Source organism: Hylobates moloch, unplaced genomic scaffold, assembly GCF_009828535.3.
Source record: "Hylobates moloch isolate HMO894 unplaced genomic scaffold, HMol_V3 SCAFFOLD_7, whole genome shotgun sequence".
Lineage (NCBI taxonomy): Eukaryota > Metazoa > Chordata > Mammalia > Primates > Hylobatidae > Hylobates > Hylobates moloch.
In genome coordinates, this window is record NW_026652282.1 from 120,009,325 (window position 1) to 120,026,959 (window position 17,635).

A 17,635-nucleotide genomic window follows, 5' to 3' on the forward strand; every position below is an offset into this window, starting at 1 on the left:
AAAAAAAAAAAAAAAAAAAAAAAGTGACTATTTTATCAAACTAAGAATGCTTCTCATGTAAGTTAATTTTTTTTTTTTTTTTTTTTTAAGACAGGGTCTCACTTTGTCACTCAGGCTGGAATGCAGTAGCCATTATAGCTCACTGTAACCTCAAACTTCTCAGCTCAAGCAATCCTCCCACCTCAGCCTCCCAAGTATCTGGGACCACAGGCACGCACCACCACACCAGGCTAATTATTTTGTAACTTTAGTAGAGACAGCATCTCACTATGTTGCCCAGGCTGGTCCCATACTCTTGGGCTCAAGCCTTGGCCTCCCAAAGTGTTGGGATTATAGGCATGAGCCACCATGCCCAGCCAGTTAACCTGTTTGATGTAAAGAAGTTACATAAGTCAATTTTTCAAGTGGGAAGTAAGACTATACTGACCACTTATTTCTCTCTCTCTCTCTCTCTCACACACACACACACACGCACACATACACACTCTTACACTTTGTGGGCTAGTATGTACATTACCCATTAAAAATTTTTTCCCAATAAATTAAATGGGATGTAACAAAATAAAACAGAAACTGACGAAGGTTTTTTTCCCCTTTTAAAAGTAAAATTTTCTATAAAAATACCGAATTAAAATAAAATGCACCACATCATATAATATACATAAGAATTAATAACAACATTAACAGTTACCTAATTAGAAGATACAGTATAGGTCAGTAGTGATCAAAACCATAACTGAAATTTCTTTCTTTTTACTATACATATTTTGAAAATACTCAAGTTTCCAAATTTAGAAAAAAAGCAGATAAAGTATAACACAAGTATATTTTCATAAATAATGGAAAATATAAGCCAAGAAATAAATTTGCCACTAAGATAAATCATTTTGAGCATTTCTATTTTATCTCGGTTTTTCTCTCTTCTATTTTTAACATCTGGCTTTTGGAAACCCACAATTTTATCCTCATTTTGGCAATTTATGCTTAAATAGTTAAAATTATGGGCTGATAGGAACAAGCATAAGCACAAGATTAAGGTTTTTATTATGTAAGGGAGAAAGAGATGAACTACAGCAGTAGTTGCTTTCTAATTATTTTTCAAAGCTTTTCACGGTAGCAGCACTGGCACAAATATAGCATTCCAATCTTTTTTTTTTTTTTTCCTGTTAAGCCAGCCAAGTTTGAACTCTCTCTTTAAATTAATCCAAGTGGTATTACTTGTGTATCATGCAGATTCTTCCAGTTTAAATGAAATTCTTTGGGGCTTTTTTCTGATCAAAATTATTAACCTTCATTTTTCCCTGAAGGGTGTCCTGGGTTATTTCACCTCCTGCACTTGGATGAGCATTAGAATCTCTTCTGTTAGTGTCGAAGATGGTAACTTTAAAATATAAAGTACAATTTATTCACCTATATCAAACAGTTTGGGCAGTATGAATCTGGATACGTTGAATCTCACAGGTATATGCCTATAAATTATACCCAAATGCAGTAATTATCAAACTGTAGAATGCATCACATGTACTTGGAGGTCTTGTTAAAACTCAGATCACTGCTCTATCACCAGAGTTTCTGAATCAGTCGGTCAGAGGTAGGACCAGATAATTTATACTTCTAAGTTCTCAGGTAGTGTTGATGCTGCTGGTCCCAGGATCATATTTACAGAACCACCGCCCTAATATATGATCTATACTCAGAAAAAGAAGAGGAGTAGATTGACTGTAATTAATTTAACTATTCTCATATTTAACAGAGAGAAAGGAATGAAGGGGGAGGCTGCTGCTTTACTCTGACTCTCAAGCAGCCTCTCTTCTTCAAGCTTGCCAAAAAGACTCCTCTATATCAGTAAGCTCAAAGCCATCATTTGCGTGATATTGTAAAATATATTTGATAAATATATGTTTTATCTTCCTTCCTGTTTCCTGACATAAAGCTCCTAAAGCCTTAGTATCTCCAGAGTGATAACAGTGTTTTTGTATGCTAATGAGATGACAAGTGGTTCGGGGCCCCTAGATAGCTTCAGGATGAGTGCAGGTCACTGGAAAGACCAAGGCATGATTACAGGGTTGGGATTTCAGCCCCACACCTGACCTCGGGAAGGAGGAAAGAGGGGCTGAAGGTTAAGCTTAACGCCAATGGCCAATGATTTAATCAATCATCCCCACATAATGAAGCTTCCATAAACTCCCCAAAAAACTGGGTTCACAGAGCTTCTGGATAGCTGAACACATGAAATTTCTTGAAGGATGCCCGGAAAGGTCATGGAAGCTCCACGCCCCTTCCCCCATACTTCACCCATCTCTTTATCTGTATCCTTTGTCATATCCTTTTATAATGAACCAGTAAACATGACTGTTTCCCTGAGTTTTATGACCTGCTCTAGTAAACTAATCAAATCCAAGGAGGGGGTCTAGTAAACTACTGGACCCCATTTTATAGCTGGTCAATCAGAAGCATAAGTCACAACCTGAACTAGCAACTGGCATCTGAAGTGGGGGGCAGTCTTATGGGACTGAGCCCTCAACCTGTGAGATCTGACACGATACACTATCTCCAGGTAGGCAGCATCAAAAGTGAATTGGAGGATACCCAGCTGGTGTTTGCTGGAGAACTGCTTGCTTGGTGTGTCAGGAAAAAACTTCACATACCTTGTGTCAAAAGTGTTGAGTGGCTATGTGAGAATAATGAAAGAAAAACAGGGTCTTAAGGATAACTAACATGTAGGGGTTCCTGGAGGCTGGTGCGCCCAAGGAAGGTATGGAAGCTCAACACCCCTTCCCCTATATATCGTCCCACATGTCTCTTCATCTGTGTCCTTTGCAATATCCTTTATATGAAACTGGTGAACATAAGTAAGTGTTTTCCTGACTTCTGTCTGCTGCTCTAGCAAGTTAATCAAACCCAAAGAGGGGATTGTGGGTAGCCCAACTTAAAGCCGGTCGATCAGAAGTTCCGGAGGCCCAGACTTGCGACTGGTGTCTAGGAGTCGTGGGGCAGCCTTGGGGACTGGGCCCTCACCCTGTGGGATCTGATGTTATCTCCAGGTAGACAGAATTGAACTAGAGGACACCCAGTTGTTGTTCACTGTTTGTTGGTGAGAGAAACTGCTCCCTCCCACATTTGGACACAGAAGTCTCTGTGTTGTCTGCTGTGAGAGCACAGTAAAAACACATTTTGGGAGTTTTCCCTGAAACACATATTAATCCCATCATACAGAAACAATCATGTTAATATTTTGAGTGGTAAATGTGTATTTACCACTTGAACAAAAATGTAATCTCATTATGTTCGCTATGTAATCTATTTTTCTCACACACATATATATATATATGTATTTCCATATCAAGAATATAGATTTACATAATAACCTTTATGGATTAATTAGTATTTCATTGAATAAACTATAATTTCTAAAAAAAAGAAAAAAGATTTTCTTTTCCTATCTCTTAGTGAGACAACTGCTGTAGGGTAGAAAAGGCTCTGAAGTATATGTTGAACATGTGAAATCATCTATTTTGTAGATCAAAAATTACCATATGGTTCAACTTAATGGAACACTTGGACTCCATCTTGGCTCCATCACCTACTAACTTTGTGACCTTAGGAAAATGTCTTTATCTCTATGAACTTCAAATATTAACCTTAACGATACCTGCTGCACAAGAATGTAGAGATTAAAAAATAAAGCTCAATAATAATGATCTATAACCTAAAAGGTGCTATATATATGGTGACTGTCACTGATGTTGACTTGACCAAAATCAAAGAGCACCAGGTTCTTTGCACTGCCCCATATTTTTTCTGATTGATTATGATCACATTGCTATACTTAGGTCTGATGTGTGTGTCTCCCCAGTGATATTTTTAAAAATTTGAGGGTTTCTTGTTTACTTCATAATAATACCTAGCACACACACACATCCCAGACAGTAAAAGGTGAATAACAGCTACTGGCTTGAATTATTGGAATCAGAATATATACTTACATTATAAAGTTCCACCATTAGGCAGAGCCACAAGATGGGAAGGCGACACAAAGAAGAGTAGCCCCACAGGTTTTTCAATATGGATTACAATCATTTGGTTGTCTAAAAGATTGATGTCTAATCATAAAAGACTGCATTATTTTCCAACTGAACTGAGCAGTCTACTTCCTTTTGTTTCTCATGTCAAGCACTGTTCTAAACATATCTTTCTATTTTTAATCCCAGTGTGGGTCACATTAAAAGAGGTTAAGCAAATGCTTGCAATGGTATGAACAGGAATTAAATGACATTGCCTTTAGTAACATAAAAAGTTACATAGATCTTAAATTTGACTCAAAGAAAAAACAGGTTACACTTAATTTTGTGTGTACTGGTTTACTGAATACTAAAAGGCCTAAGAAACTATTTCAAGACTTCTTTGCACTTTCATTTAGGTCGTTTCTATACATGCAAACTGATAACAATGGCAAGTTGCTTATACACTGTATTAATTGAAGTGATGGTCTGGTTATTAACTTAGTGATTTGACTAAATGACAACCACAGCTAGAAATGCAAGGTTTGGTGGGAGAAAGGAGTGGTGACTAAAAGGAAGACTGTAGCTTATTTTCACTCATCAAATTTACTAGATCATTACCCAAAGCTCTACTTTACTTTCTGCAGTATTAACATAGTCTAGATGATAAGAAGACTGCATTCCCATAGGTAATATGGAATCTGCTGAAATGAAGATCTGAAAGAGGTTAAGAGTCTCATCAAATGGAACCTGACCCAGGCATCTTAACTGTTTTTAGTGAACATTAAGTGTCATATTCGGAATGATGGCTATTCTATTTGTAATAGTAGTTGAGGCTAGCCCCAAGCTAGTCATGCTCAACCTTGGGTAGGTTAACACATACAGCCAGGCACTAAATCCAGAACAGGCAGATTTGCTCAGCATCTAGAATGAACCACTAAATTAACTGTCAGGGAAAGGTTCACTAAAGGTGGCTTATATAGTCAAAATTTTTTCTCATGCACTCTGCAAATTGATGCCTTTTATTGAGATTAGAGCAGTTCTACTCAGATAGCTCTAACCCTGGATGAAAACTTCTGGCCTAAAAGACAATGGTCAGGTATGGCAGCCCACATTGCCAACAAAATAACCTTGTGAGAACAATATCCAAAGGAAAAGCCATTTGTCCATTCAGTTTTTGTCCTATTCTTAGTGCCTTGGTATCTACACAGGATGTAGACTCCATGGTTTCAGATACCGGTGTCCTGAAGTCAAGTCTAAACAAAATGGTATCTGGGGAGTCCTTTCTACCTTTCAACTGCAGTTGTCATCTGGGTACTTTGATCTAGGCAAAGACTATATCAAGAGTAGAAACAGAAAGCAGGGACTGTGGAGAGGCTTAAAGCCAGGAAGTAAGAGTTCTGAGGTGAGAATGCAAATCAGCCCCATTTAAACAAGTGTGAGGCCCTGCTCCAGCCACACAGTTTCATTAATTGAATTTGGAACTCCCAGTCACAAAAATGACATTTCCACAGTCTTGACATTCTAAATGTCATGAGAATAAAATGCAAGCCCAAAAATTCCTTCAGCTCACAAAGATCATTACATGACACAGAGTAAAATCAAAAAAAGGGGAGAACTTTCTCGATACTAATAAGAAAAGCACCTAAGAAATCATCACTTGAAGAATTACAGCCAGACTGTGTTGCATTGGAAAATAAATGCACCTGGGTTAGAATGGGGTCACAGTCTGGGTTACACTGGTATATAAAGAAGAATGCATTTTGAGGAGTGCATGCCCTCACGTTTTCCCTTCACTGAAATTCTTATACTGGAATAAATAACTCTGCTTGTTAGGTCTATATTCTACCTGATCAGAAATGTACCAAGAAAATGTCAATAGGACAATTCTGGTCAATTTTGCTTATGGAACAAAATACACTTATAAAAGAGCCATATTTGCTACCCCATATTCTATCCACAAATGGTTATAGATGGTGATGAAGACTGTCTGTTTCCTGTTCCAAAGCAATAGCTAATAATGTAACATCACCCAGTTCCAAGGAGAATTTCAGTAACGTTCAAATTTAATGCATAAATTGTGTCCTTCTCAAAAATGCCAGCAAAAGAACTGATGCTGTAACTATGAAAACACTGCTTACCTTCATTACATGCCTGCATTAAAGAATTTTCTCTGAATCACTTTTCCAAATGTGACATCGTCACATATATTGGTAATCCAGACTACACAAAAAGATATCTTCACTACGTTGACAAACTATTTTAAGTAAAACAATGCTCTAACCTGACCAAGTTCTTCATTAAGGTCTGATGTGTTAACCAGGGCTCCTTCATTAATTTCTTCATCATAAAAGTCCTTATCCCATGAGATGAAGAAGGAGCCCAAGAATTTCTGCATTTCTACTGTGACGTACATGGAGACAGGAATGATAAAGTTGAATAAAACCATAAATGATAGGAAGTCGGTGAACATTTTTAAAACCTAAAATAAAAGAGATAGTTCATGCTAATTAGACATATAATTCCATCAGACCAATATAATATAAAGGAAAAATTAATTTCATCTTTATTTCAATGCTGAAAACACTGCTCTTGCTATAAAGATGGAACTTCCTAATAACACTACATCATTGTAGTCAAAATTATCACAGTATGTGAGAACAACATTTAAGAACACCCTCATTTTTATCATTATTCTTCAGTATATACTACTTCTGTCAGTACTTTTTCACTTCTTTAAGTTCTCTTTGCTCACTCCACCCTAAGATATGAATGTGAGATCAACGTTCATATGTAAGCATTCATTATGCTTTTATCGTGACATCTCACATACTCCTATTACGTTAAAATGCCAAAGCATCTTGCCAAATTGTTTCATCTTAAATTCTTATATAAAGAGCTAAAAACAAGCATAGATGCCTTAAGTAAAAGAAAAAAAACTCTAAATCTTCTTAAATATTTATTGGCTTAGAGCCACCATGTAATCGAGAGAAAATTCAGAAGCTAACAAAAGGTGCTGTTTCCCTGAGCAGCATTTCAGTAAAGGTTGGCTCAGTGACAAAAAATAGAGTTTCAATTTTCAGCAGAAAACAAATTACCTTCAAGGTCTCTCGCTCTTTCTGAGTCTTTTGGTTATACCAAGGTTCATCATTGTATGGGGTACTTTGCCAAACATACTTTAGAGTAGTGCATACTGCAGCTTTGGTCAGTAAGATAAATAAATATACAATCAGGAAAGCATTAATAGATCTGAAAAATAAGACAGCATGGATTTTAAAACCACCTAATTATTAATACTTAAGACATCAGCCAGATATGAATTAAACTACTGAGTCATCTAAAGCTTTTTCTGTGTACGACGCATAACTACAGCACAAGCCTTTGTATATTAACCTTAGTTATCATAGCTGCAGCATTACTTTCAAGTGGCAAAATGGAAAAGCTGGCCATGAACTGTTTATTGACCACCAATGCTCCCCCAAGTGCAATGGCTGACTAGCTGAACACACCTTATTAAGGTTCCTGTAAAGTGACAGGAGACGTACACACATGCACACATACACACACCATTACTTACTCAACCCTTATAGAAGGAGTATCTTGTCTCCATTTCCCTGAATCCTAAATGTTTGGGGTAGAGGGCACGGTAGCAATGTGAAATCCTCAAGCTCGGTGTAGGTTCTTTCAGTTTAAAAGTGGAGCTATGGAAAGGGTGCCAGTGATATACTGGTTATCCATGCCAAATATAGGGTGAGGTCTATGGCAGTGGCACCTGGCTTGAGGATCTACGAGGTACTGCTTCAACAGGTGCCAGGAGAGCATTATCTATATTATAGAACCAACTTGCATATAGCAACTAAAGGACTCCAAACCATTAACTCCACTAGCAAAAAGCAATGAATTTACAGTTCAAGTAAACTCTGCCTTTTAATAGCTATGTGAGCTTAGGTAAGTCACATACCATCTCCAAGACCATTTCCTCATCTGTAAAGTGGAGAGGTTAACATGAATTACTTCACAGTGTTCTTCAGAGGACTAAACCAAATCAGACATACAAATCATTGAGCACAGTTTCTGGTACATAAACAAGTGCTTAAAATTGTAGTTGCTATTATAATTGATGTTGTTTTTTGTTATGCTTGTTACTTGGAATTACTGAGAAAGTAACTATTTTAATCAATAATGACTAATTAAATTGTGGCGCATACTAACTTTTCAACAGCAGAACGTTTCTGAGATTTCCCTTGGTAGTTCAAAGCCATTTTGGTTTCCATTCCAGTGTAAACAGCAACTCCTAAGAAATTACAGAATATAATGAAAACTAAGAACTTGTCAACCAACTCCTCACCCAGCTGGCTCTATGAATTTTTAAGTCTATAAAAGTGGGAAATCTAGGCCCTCTTCCACTCACCAGTTGTATATCATTTATAGGATAATTTTAATTATATATAGTATTTGTCATATTTTGTCTTAGTTTACCATGTTATAAATTCCCAACACCTAAATATAGGTTTAGATTAAATGGCAAACCTGCCATGTTTACTTTTTAATATGCACTATTTATTCACAGCCTTTACAAAGCATATTTTTTGATAAGTATATCTTAAAAATTGTTCACCATATATCTTCTCGGTATTTTTTAGCGTAGCTCCTTTCAGCAAGAGATTTTCAGGTCCCAAAGACCTACATAAAAAATGAACACAGCTTATCCAAACAAGCCAATAGCATCAACAACTCTGGGGACAGATTTTGCCCTGACACACACCTATCTCCAAGAGGTTCAGAATGTATCTGTCTACTTATACCATATGCTTACTCCCCAGGACAAGCTGAAAGGTCCTTCACTCTGAAGTTACTTGAGGGTACAGCACAGATGGAAGCACAGTACGGGAGTAGCCAGCAACACACATAGGCAAAAAAAATACATGGGGGGGATAAAAGGATTATGAATCATGGATAGCAAGACAAGAACAGGACAGAGCAGCAGATCGCAAGACACAAAAGCAGAGAGCCACCGATAAAAAACTGGGAATGCAAACGTCAAGGTGGGAAAAATACACTGACATATTTAGAGAGAATAAACCCTCCTTTTGGGGGATCACTGGGTACCCTGTATTTCTTTAACTTTTTGAGTGTGGCTGTAAAGGCCAAGTGGAAAAGTTGCAGTAATTAATATGATGATAGAAGAGGAAAGAAAGCATCCCTTTTTGTATGAAGTGCTTGATAAATTGTATGAAGGCTGATACAATTTATCATTTTACTGAAGTTTTAATTATCGTTTTAATGAAGCCTTTCATTTTACGTAAGTCCAGGTAGTTCTTCCAGCATTTTACCCACTGCTTACTTTCTCAATTACTCTCCCACTGTTCTCCAGTTATAATTCCAATGTTGTCAGCCACTTCACAACCGAGGATAATAAATACCATGGCTAGAACAGGTTTGGGAATATCATCCAAAGTGTCTGGAGCTCTGCTATTTTGGAAACCATAAGCATTACTTCTAACAGCCCCCTCCCCACAAAATAGAGACCCTATCACCACAACCCTACCAATCACAAGGTTAGTTGCTTATTCACCTTTATATTCCTACTTTTTTTTTTTTTTTTTTTTTTTGAGATGGAGTCTTGCTCTTGTTGCCCAGGGTAGAGTGCAATGGCTCAATCTTGGCTCACTGCGACCTCTGCCTCCCAGGTTCAAGAGATTCTCCTGCCTCAGCCTCCTGAGTAGCTGGGATGACAGGTGTGTGCCACCACGCCCAGCTAAATTTTGTATTTTTAATAGAGATGGGATTTTACCCCGTTGGCCAGGCTGGCCTCAAACTCCTGACCTCAGGTGATCCACCCACCTCAGCCTCCCAAAGTGCTGGGATTACAGGCGTGAGCTACCGCACCCGGCCTATATTCCTTTCTATAATATAAAGGTATTTGGCTATTTTAGTTGATTTAAAAGAAAAGTAGACCCCCCCCTCCACCCCCCCAACCAAAGGACAAATGAAAGAAACAGCAAACTTACCTGGCAACAGCCTCAAGACTATTACTGTAGATATTGATTCGCCCAACAAATCTGTAAAAAGAACAAAATTGCAAATGTGTTTTCTACATCCAGGTGAAATCCATGTACCAGAAATATGAGAATGAATGAAAATACAAATAATAAAACAGAGATAGATAAAACTGTGAATGACTACAAAAGCCTATTATATTTCTGGGGGAAAAAAAAGTTATGTTGAATTGATAAGGTGTATAACATTTTCATATAATTTTTAAATAACATGATGGGATTATAGGAGCAGAAACAAAGGTTCTCAATTGATTTTCAAGTTCTGTTTAATATCATGCATGCATACAACACCTCTCTCTTTTATAAGGTTATATAAATAATGTAACTTCTATCTTGGATCATGTGAAGAAAGGTTTCTGGTGCTAAAATACAATTTTCAAAACCACTAGTTCAGTAGTTCTTACACTTGAGTGTGCATCAGAATCACTGGAGCGCTTATTAAACCACAGATTTCTAGGTCCCATCCCTGAGCTTCTGATTCAGGTTCCCCAGTAATGCTGCTGCTGCCGGTCCTGAAACCACTCTTTAAACCATAGTACTAGTCTTAGACAGTGAACACTTGAATGCCATCTTGGAAATGTCCAGCCTGTGACTTGTAGTTGATCTCAATACTAAGCTTGACCCAATCACTTAATAGGTGTATGGTAACCTGTATTTCTGCAAAATAAGGTAAAAATACCTAATCCCTCGTTAACATGAGTGTTTTATAATCTGCATTCTAAACAGCATTTTCCCCAGAAAATATAAATACATTCTATTACTCACATACACAAAATATGAAGGTTTGCTCATTCATTCATCATGTATTAATTGTGCCAGTGCTATACTAAGTGCTGAAGATGTACTAATAAGCAAAAAAGAAATGTTCCTTGCCCTATAAAAGACAAGTAAATAGGCAATTACGATGCAAGTGCTTACCACTAGAGTGATAGAAGTAGAAGGTATTCCGAAGTCACAGAGCAAGGAATTCAATCATCTAAGGAAATAAGGAATAACCTTCCCTGTCCTATCATTCTCCTTCATACTTACAGCAACTGAAAAATGTGGGCGTTTCCCTATAAATATGCAAGGGTATAGATATTGTTCTCTAGTTCAGGCAGAATAAGTTACTCCCTTTTCTGTGATTCCATAGACCTTACACTCACCTCTATTATCACCTTGTATAAGCTTAATTACTTCTCTTTTGCTCACAGTGAGTCCCTTGAAGGTAGAGAATAACTGTTACACTTTTTGGCCCTAGTTCCTATCATCAAGGTGGGAAGAGGAAGGGAAAGAGGAAAGAAAAAATGATGAGAAGGAGGGAGGTCATTGTTCTTGAAGTAGAATGAATACTTTGTTTTTCCACTGCTAGTTGTTAGTGTAAACCACATCTAACCACTTGGTCACTCATTATGACTAACAGCGTGCATTAACAAGATGGGTAATGGATGCCATCTGCAACGGTAGACTAGGATAAAAGTAACTAGCCCATGTGGGGATAAAACCTGTTACGCTACCCTCATTAGTACTATGCTCTAATCAACCAAACTAACCAGTCTTGATATCAAACGCCAAATTTTTGACAACGCACAATGACTAATAATCAGCAAACCTACTCCAGAGAGCCTAAGTATAGTAAAATAGAGGAAATTACACCATTTTACTCATCCCTTAACTGTTTACTGTGGACAAGAAATAGCCTATTTGCAATCCTTAGTGCATCGTGATCATTCTAAGAAAGAATAGAGCCTACTAATTGCATGAAGAGGATATCCCCCTTCTCTCTTTAATGTTAGATGGCATGTAAAAGGATTTGGTTTTTTATTTAATTAACTGGTTACTGCATCAGTCTGATAGATCAGCCTTACAGGGTAACATAATCTAAAATTTTGATATATGGCTATGCTTACAAATCATAAAAATAAAAGAAAAATCATAAGCTACCTGGGCCCACAATGATTTATTCTGGGCTGATAGTGAACAAGGCTGATTTGATTCATTTTTCTGCCAGAAGGAAGGAATCGCCCATAAAAACACAAATGAGAGTAGGCTGGTAAGTGGTGGGTGTTTCTTTTGCAATACTATTAGCAAAGAGAAGCAGAGCCAACAAACAGAAGTAAAATGAAACCAGGTGATTCTTACTTGTAGAGGTCAGGTTGAGGCTGTTCACATTCAATTGCTGCTCGGAGGGTATCGATGGATTCTGCTGTACACAGTGCAATGGTATCACGTACTGCATAATGTGTCTAGTTGAAAGCAGAAGAAAAAGTGAAAACCCAAAAAACTGTTTCTTTTCATAATCATACACCCAACTGATTTCAGGAACAAATTAAGTATGTTTTAGTAAGAGGCTTTGGCAGAATAAACAAATATTAACATTTCCCACTAATAAGTTTTATGGCATTATTATGAAAATATATTACAAATAATTAGAAAGATAACCTGCTGCAAAGAGGGTTTCAAAGACAATTAAAAACCTAAAAGCTCTTCTTGACACGGGCAGCTGAGAGAATTCTGTTCACAACACGCATATAATTAACTAAAACCACATGAAAAAGTTCATATATTTTTTTTTCCTATTTACAGAACTGAGACTTATTATTTTGCTCACTATAGTGTATGGCAATGGAGATATACACATATGAATTGAACATAACCTTTTTGGTCATAAAAATGCTAAAATTTTGCCGACAGCAAGAAAAAAATCATTAATAGTTCCATTACACAAATAGCTTAATTAATGATCTTGAAAATGTCCAATATGGATACATTTTGTACAAGGGGCAGGGAGATGACGTGTCTTGCATTAGTCAGATAATTAGAATATTCTACTAGTGTATATTATGTACTTGATTCATCCAGAACTCAAGGCAGGCGCCAATGAACCCATTTATAAATCATTAAACAAGGGCTAAAGCAGACTCAAAGAGCGCACCACTTAGGCAGAAGGGAAAGCTGTTGTTGTCATCTTGGGGGAAACATTACGGCAATGTCTGAACTATACTTAAAACTATCTCCTGATTTTGAAAACCTCTGTACTTTTAGCTGATTTGATCAGAACAACTTAACTGAAAAAAGAAACTATCTGAAAGTTTTCTTACTCCAAACAACTTTTTCACTATCAGGAAATCTTTATGTAGATTTCTTGATTTATATCTTGACATTCCCTAAATTATAACTTTGTTTTTGAACAGGTTAAAAGCAGGTCATTACCATGCTTTTGAAATACAGAATTAGTCATCCAACAGGTAAAGGTTCTTTTTTACATACTGAGTCCTAGTCTTCAACTCCAGATGGAATAAACAAACAGAGGAGCCCTCCAAGGACATACCCAGAGGTGAGCCACATGAGTGACCCTCCTTAAAGGCAGCATAGAGAGGATACATCTTCATGCCCTGTGGAGCTCTGGACCATGGCCAAGAAGACCGACTGTGCCAGAAAGTGCATGAGGGAAATAAGTTACACCCATTTGACCAAATTTACTTTAAGTCACTTGTAATTATAAATGAGTTATAATTTGTTATATGTACATGAAATGTTGCTTTATAACCTACTTATAAAGCAAACATTTTCCAAACTACACCCTATTTTTTTTTTTTTTTTTGAGATGGAGTCTTGCCCTGTCACCTAGGCTGGAGTGCAGTGGCGTGATCTTGGCTCACCGCAACCTCCACCTCCCGGGCTCAGGCAATTCTATTGCCTCAGCCTCCCGAGCAGCTGGAATTACAGGCGCCCACCGCCACGCCTGGCTAATTTTTTTGTATTTTTAGTAGAGACAGGGTTTTACCACGTTGGCCAGGCTGGTTTCAAACTGCTGAACTCAAATGATCCGTCTGCCTCAGCCTCCCAAAGGGCTAGGATTACAGGCGTGAGCCACCGCACCCAGCCCTAAGTATTATTTTTAAATAGCAATCGAATTATTCCAGGTTGGGTTTCTTACATCCCAAGAATACACATTTTTAATGAAAATATACAACATTTTAGAAAAAAATAGATCAAATTGTAAGGTTAGCATACATGAAGTTATTTGTATAGTTACACAGATTAAGCCTATGATTACTCCCATTTTAAAGAGTCTAAATATTTAAAAGGCTGTGTCAATATTAAATTCAAGCACTGCTATAAAAATTGTGGTAGCTTTTACTTGGGGCTCAGTTTTTCCACATGTAATTACCACCCTTTTACCCAAAGATGAGTGTTTGCTTAGAAGTTAAAAAACAATTATATAACAGCTGTTTTCAAATATAAAACCTAAGAAAAAAATAAAAATAAGAAAAAAGAAAAGATTAGAGGGTGGTGGGAGGCAGTATTGTATGATTAACTATCCTGAGATCAAAATGTTTAGGCAAGGTTTAGTCTGTTACCTTGCAATTGGATTCCCCATCAAGACTGGCTGTAGTGACATAACAGGTTCCATCAGTGGTGCAAGATGATAGAAGAATAAGATCACAGGGAAAGGTTTCATCTGCCTGTACTTCTACTACATCACCAACCTAGAATTGAGAAATAAATATAAATATTTTAAATTCCAAACAAAGCATTCATTTACTCATACAAAAGTCAAAACATTAGCAAGAGATTAGCTCTGGGGCTTTGAGAGTATCTCAGCATCCTACATCATGTGAAAGGTGATGAAAGAATATTACTCAATATTCAGAATCCTCTTTAAGGTCAGAAGGACTTAGGATGCTTTCAGATTACCTTAGCACTGACCTTTACCTTTAATAAATTATTCTGACACCCGCTTGCTCTCTGATATTTCTTGCACGAATGTTTGATAAGACAATGACATTATCACTTCATGAATGAATCAAGAAAATCTACATGTCACAAATTGTGCACTTCATGAACACTGAACAGCCACACTCCCACTCTGTACCATGCATATTTCAACATACTTTGCCTGCCATGTGATAACAACTGTGTTGTTGGGTGCCAGGTCCTTCTTCAGTGCTCAGAAAATCCCAGTTAATTAGAGAGGCATTGATTTTTCCCAAAATATTTGAATTTTTTTTCTATAGGTCACTTTCTATGAATTCATCTGCTGTCAGGAGAATCACTTAATACAGCAATGAGAAACAATTTCTTATCAGCAAGTACCCAAAGCTCAAGGAGAGGAAAAACCTGAGAGAAGAAATCATGAATAATTTAATAATGTAGGGTTAAGTAAATCATAACCATTAAAAGTTTGGACTCTTTAACCTGACTTCTTGTCCCAGCTCTGCCACTTAACTATATGACCTTAAATAAGTGTCTTAGATGACTGCAACTACCTCAGAGAATGAATGTGAGCATGAAATGATGATACAAGAAAAGTACTGAGCAAAGTGCCTTGCGCATATTAACCACTTCAAAGGTGTTAATTATAATTATTACTAACACCCTGCAACTACTTTACTCCCAATTTATGAAGAGTCATAACATTTTTTTGGAAAGATAAAAGAAATCCTCCAGTCTGGTGCTTCCCCAGATTTTCACACCATGGTACATATTGAAAATTATAAATAATACTTTTGTACAGCACCTTCAGGTAAAGGGAAGAGGCTGCTGGATGCAGAAGATAACCCACTTTAGAAGGGAGTCAATATCTGGCACACTGACCTAGACACACTGACTGTGAAATGCTAGGTAATACATGCAACACCTGACTTCTATTTGCAATATGATTCGGCAGATAAAGATGAGGATTTCAAGATCTATTCAGGAACAATTTTATTTTCTTTGCCAATCTTAATCACTAGCCAAGATCAACAGCATCAATAATTGAACTAACTTGTAAATAATATTTTATTTTGTTGGATTGTTCCTTCCTCACTTACATAAACACTTATGTTGCCTACATAAAACCACAATTTATGCTTAAATATGCAGAAGGGGGATAACAAACAGAATCCTAACACATCTTACAAGAAGGAACTACCCATTAGAGGTTGGAAGATGACTCTCAGGCACTGATAAATAAAACACACAAAGACAGATTTTTTTCAACAGTTAGGATGTAGTCAGATATGAAATATAAAGGCCCCTACATCTGCAGTGCAAGCTCAAACTGACAAGATGGGTATGAGTCAGATCACAAAGGGCTTGGCAGGCCAGCGTAAGGGATTTAGGCCTCACTCTAAAGGTAAAAGGATAGGTACAGGACTTTTAAAGACAGGGAATAACATGATCTAGTTAGACAATGAACTCTAGAGGTCTATTTACCATTTTAAAAGCCACAAGAGAACATCACCACCTCCCATTACAAACATTAGGAAAAAATGGATAATCTAAAAACAAATATGTATTTTTTAGTCCATCAGAGAGCTGAGGTTGCAAAGCAACCAAGTGAACTGAATTTCAAAGGGTAACAAGTGTTTCTGAGGAGAGACAGGACAGATGAACTGTTTCATAACTGACCAAGCATAGAAGGAAGAGATGGCTACCATGAAAGTGGGTAAGAAGAAAACAACTAGATTTTTAACCAATTCTTAAAGACTGGGTGTGAGCTAGTATGACAGTTCAGAATCTCTACAAGCCTGAGAGACAAGAAGAGACCACAACCATTCACCAGCTCTTCTCTAGAGGCTTCTACTGAGTGTTCATGAGAAAGCATACAGGCAGGAGACCTAAAAGAACCTTTCTCACTGGCACAGGCATACAGGTGGTAACTGCTGTGAAGAGATAGGCACAAAAAAACCATGCCAGAATCATGGACCCCTTTCTCATATTAAGCAAACGTCATCTGCATCTAGGAGAAAGGCAGGAAACCTTCCCTGGCACAGTCTCAGGGAAACATCACTACTGTTAGAGGAGAGGTAGAAACAAAAGTGACCTGCTGCAGGGGATGGGACCTGCTACAAGGAATGGAACAGGAAACCTATTCATACCAATAACCTGGTGCTGATACAAGGTAGAAGTTCAGTTACTATGGCGGGGGGAGTATTGAGAAAGTCTTACCCTGAGGCTTTGGTGCATATAGCCTGCTTAATATTGTGATTGGAACGAGAAAACCAAGAAACCATTCTGTTCCCACCAAAAGCCTTACACTGAGTAACAAACAAGAAATAGCAGTCTACCACTGGAGAAACGGCAAGGGAACGCGGGGCGGGGAGGGGCAACCTCTGGGACTCGGGAGTACAGGATGTGCTGAAAGCAGATAGTAGAACAGGAACACCATAAAAAACTCTCCGGCACACCAGGCCCCACACAAAGCTCAAGGTAACGGCATTCTACCACTTAAGGAATTTGAAGTTAAGTGACACATTAAAAACATCAAAAACCAAAGCCAGCCCAACTCTTGACTAGATTGACTCAACTCCCAACACTAGTGGCCTGACAGAAGAAGCCAGGCCCATTTCAGAACACACATACCACTGACCTCAGTGAATACCATTCTTTTACATACAATGCCCAAAATTCAATTAAAAAATGAGATGCACAAAAACACAAGCAAAAAATGAGCCATCATTGAAAGATAAAGCAGTCCATGAAACCAGACCCAAAATGTCCAGATTTCATAATTATGAAACAGGGACTTAAAAATAGCTATGATTAAGACGTTAAATGGGTGGGGTGTGGTGGCTCACATCTATATTACCAGCACTCTGGGAGGCC

At 37.6% G+C, this 17,635-nt stretch overlaps 1 protein-coding gene across 5 annotated transcripts in view; it reads right to left on the bottom strand.

Moving 5' to 3' along the window:
• ATP11C (ATPase phospholipid transporting 11C) overlaps positions 1-17,635 on the bottom strand; it is a 207,566-nt gene that overhangs the window by 62,886 nt on the left and 127,045 nt on the right. For all 5 annotated transcript variants that reach the window (XM_032757742.2, XM_058441669.1, XM_058441670.1 and 2 more), the window contains 7 exons: positions 14,404-14,532; positions 12,182-12,285; positions 10,013-10,063; positions 8,620-8,684; positions 8,214-8,295; positions 7,100-7,250; positions 6,286-6,483 (listed from right to left, as the gene is read on the bottom strand). In XM_032757742.2, the coding sequence (XP_032613633.1) occupies positions 6,286-6,483; positions 7,100-7,250; positions 8,214-8,295; positions 8,620-8,684; positions 10,013-10,063; positions 12,182-12,285; positions 14,404-14,532 (780 nt within the window). The remainder of the gene's footprint in view (positions 1-6,285; positions 6,484-7,099; positions 7,251-8,213; positions 8,296-8,619; positions 8,685-10,012; positions 10,064-12,181; positions 12,286-14,403; positions 14,533-17,635) is intronic.